This window comes from Orycteropus afer, unplaced genomic scaffold (genome assembly GCF_000298275.1).
Source record: "Orycteropus afer afer isolate SDZICR_OR568_19922 unplaced genomic scaffold, OryAfe1.0 scaffold00174, whole genome shotgun sequence".
NCBI lineage: Eukaryota > Metazoa > Chordata > Mammalia > Tubulidentata > Orycteropodidae > Orycteropus > Orycteropus afer.
Window position 1 is genome coordinate 5,708,185 of NW_006921761.1, and position 3,047 is coordinate 5,711,231.

Genomic DNA, 3,047 nt, shown 5'->3' on the forward strand with positions numbered 1-3,047 from the left:
GAGGAGGGGGAGATGGAGGAACTGGAGGAAGAAGCAGGTGTGGTGGGGGGCAGGCGGGGAAGTGGGGGTGGTGGGGACATGAGAGGAAGTGGGGTGCAGGGGACCAAATCTAAGGGTTTTAGGTTGTGGCTTTTGCTGTCCTTGTGCTTCTGGTGCCCCTGGGTCCCCGTTTTTTCTCCATCTCTTCCAGCCTCAGTCCTTTGTGTCAGGTTTGCCCTACTATCGTGGCCCTTGGTGAGCTATCCCGGTTGGCTGGGGCCAGCTCTTTGTTGGGGGGCAGTGGGGAGCTGCCCTCCCTGGTCTGGGCTCACTTTGAGTGCCCCTCCAGGCATCACCAGGGCAGGGAGGGTATAGGGAGTGGAGCCGTGGTTACTCCCTGTTTTCAGTGCAGCCTCCTGTCCCTGCCCCCCTCAGGCCCCCCACCCCGATTCACCTGCATCCCTGAAAGGTGTGACCTCCCTTCCCTCTGCAGCTCCTCACCTCTGCGTGCCCCCTGGGGGTGGACTCTGGGGACCCCAGTCTGGGTCCAGGGTCCTTCTGTGTCCGGAGTTCCTGTGCTCGCCCTGGGTTTGATCAGCGCCCCTAGTGTAGGCTCCACACTGCCAACCACACCTCCAGTCCTGCTGAACCTCAAGCTCCCTGCCCTTTGGGAGCTCTCCACGCCCTGTAGTTGATCCTGCCCCCAGGTGGTGCTACAGGATAAGGGGGGTGAGGCCCAGCTGCAGTGGGGAAACTGAGGCTGGGGACGGGGTGCCAGTGCTTCTGGGCACGCAAGGAACCGACATTTCCCACCCCGCTCTGGGGGACAGGTCCTCCAGGACCAGGGACCAGCCGCTACCCTTCCTACGACAGCAGTGGGGGGGGGGGACTCTGCCCCAGGGAACAGCCCACTTGCCCAACAAATGCCCGGCCGGCTGGCCCTGTGGCCGCAGGCTCAGCCCAGGTCTAGGGTGGAAAAAAAGGAATCAGAAATTGAGTCTGAGTGAGTTTAATTAAAGATGGCTCTGTCCCAACCAGGTTGCATTCCAGAAACTCTGGGGGGCAAAAGACTGATGGGAAGAGAGAGCCTCACAAGGCGTCAGCCACCCCTAGGCCCCCAGTCCCTGGACCACGTGAGATGGTGACCCCTGAGGGGGAGGCAGTGGTGCCCTCACCACAGGGTCTTCTGTGCCAGACACCACACGCCCCTGCTCCCTCCGGCCTCGATGCAGCCTCCCCTTCACCTCTGCTTCACCTCTGCACCAGAAACCAGACTCGCCAGACACGGCAGGGGGGAGGATCACCCCTCACCCTCCCATCCGAGCCCCCATGCAGCCTCCTTACCATCCAGGAGGTGGAACTGGTCCGCTGACTCGCAGAAACCTGGGGGGGGGCCCAGGGCAGGGTCAGGGGGTGGGCATGGCCCTGCCCCAGAAGCCTGGCCCATCCAGGGGAAGGAGGTGGGGTCAGAACTGGGCACCAGGACATGGCGGGGTAGGGTCAGAGCTGGCCACCGGGACATGGCGGGGGGGATCAGAGATGGCCACCAGAACATGGGGGGGGGGGTCAGAGCTGGCCACCGGGACACAGTAGGGGGGACTCAGAGCTGGCCACCGAACTGGCCAGGAAAGGGGCCGGCTCACCGTATTTGGGGAAGTAAATGATGTTGTCGTCTGTCATGTTGGCGCCATGGACACGCTGCTCAAACGCACTCACAGCCGCGTCAGTCACGGGGACAGAGCGAACTGAGAGGGCGGCAGGGACGCTGGGGGCCAGGTCTGTGTGTGCCTGGATGACCCCTCACTGCTCCTGCCTCAGCCTCTCAGCAGCCCTCAGGGGGTCAGGTTGTGGGGTTGAGGCCCAGGGTCTGTGCTGGGGTGCCGGCGTCAAGGTACGGGGTCAGGATGTTGGGGTTAGGTTGCTTTCAGGGTGCTGGGATTGGGGTCAGGGTGTTGGAGTGTCATGAGGGTGCCTGGATGGGGGTGCCTGTGCCAGGGCAAGAGGAGCAGACTGGCACACACATCTGTACGTGCTGCACCCCTCAGCCATCCTGGGTGGGGGCAAAGCTTGGGGTCCCTGCACAGAAAGCACCCTGCATGGTCTCAGGAGGACTAGCAAGATACGTACCATACAGCTTCACTGAGAGCCGCCGTGCCCGCTCTAGGTACAGGATGGCGAAGTCCCGATAGTCTGTCTCCCCGATGACAGCATCCACAGCACCCCGTGCACCTCGGGCTGCGATAAGACCCTGGTCAGTACTGCGCTTCCTTTACCCATCCCACCTCGCTGGACGCCCTGCCCTCACCTTGGAGCAGGAAGCGCCCGGGGACCCCTGTGTCTCCGTAGAGCTGCCTCACTTCCCAACAGATGCCATCCCTGGGGGCGGGGAGAGAAAACACAGCAAGCGTGGAGGACCCCTGACCTGGGCAGGGCCAAGTGGCAACACCAAGACAGGGTGCCGCTGACTGCTGGTCCAGGCCACAGGCTGGGAGGACGTCAAGAACCCAGGGTGGGGTTGAGAGTCTGGGCTGAGAGTTCTGGAGGTTGGAGCAGGGTGTTGGAGGTCGAGGCGGGGGTCGGGAGCTGGGAGTGGGGCCTGGCACCTGGACCTCGGACTCACAACTTGCGGAAAGTACTGACAGCCATGGCTGTGCCCTGGGGAGCCACATGCAGTGCTGTGGCCTCTGCATGGTGGCTCTGCTCCTGCAGAAAACGGCAGGCGGAGGCCACAGCCACCAGGAGCCATGTTCCTGCAAACTGACACGGAGGTCCTGTGAGGGAGGACATAAAGACAAGATGCAGCCCTGGGCCTAGGCCCTGCTCCCCTCACCACTACCTGCTGGGCATCGAAGCTGGCCTTGGCCTGGATGGTGCTGATGGGGGATGGCGGCCGAGGGGGCCTCCGTGCCCTCTGGCCCGGGGAGCCGGGTATCAGGAGCAGGACCAACAGGACTGCGGGCCTGGGGGGCAGCATGGTGGCAGTGGTGGAGCCCGGGCTGAGGTTGGCCAAAGGCTGGGAAGGCCACGTCCAGGGTCAGAGTCCACCATCCAGCGCCTCTCAGGAGCCC

At 63.6% G+C, this 3,047-nt stretch overlaps 1 protein-coding gene across 1 annotated transcript; it reads right to left on the reverse strand.

Moving 5' to 3' along the window:
* Positions 1–934: 934 nt before the first annotated feature.
* On the reverse strand, positions 935–2,953 carry C8G (complement C8 gamma chain). The gene is made up of 7 exons (XM_007947053.1): positions 2,816–2,953; positions 2,600–2,736; positions 2,285–2,355; positions 2,107–2,214; positions 1,623–1,724; positions 1,324–1,362; positions 935–945 (listed from the first exon to the last, which is right to left on the reverse strand). Exons 1-7 carry the CDS (start codon positions 2,951–2,953, stop codon positions 935–937), a joined length of 606 nt encoding a protein of 201 aa, XP_007945244.1.
* Positions 2,954–3,047: the final 94 nt, after the last annotated feature.

What these genes read in the sequence shown, in the direction of transcription:
- C8G (XM_007947053.1), bottom strand. Translation starts at nt 2,953, where the DNA reads ATGCTGCCCCCCAGGCCCGCAGTCCTGTTGGTCCTGCTCCTGATACCC. An exon ending in CGGGCGCTTCCTGCTCCAAG is followed by an intron (nt 2,215 to 2,284) that starts GTGAGGGCAGGG and finishes GTCTTATCGCAG; the next exon opens with CCCGAGGTGCACGGGGTGCT. An exon ending in CATTTACTTCCCCAAATACG is followed by an intron (nt 1,363 to 1,622) that starts GTGAGCCGGCCC and finishes GCCCCCCCCCAG; the next exon opens with GTTTCTGCGAGTCAGCGGAC.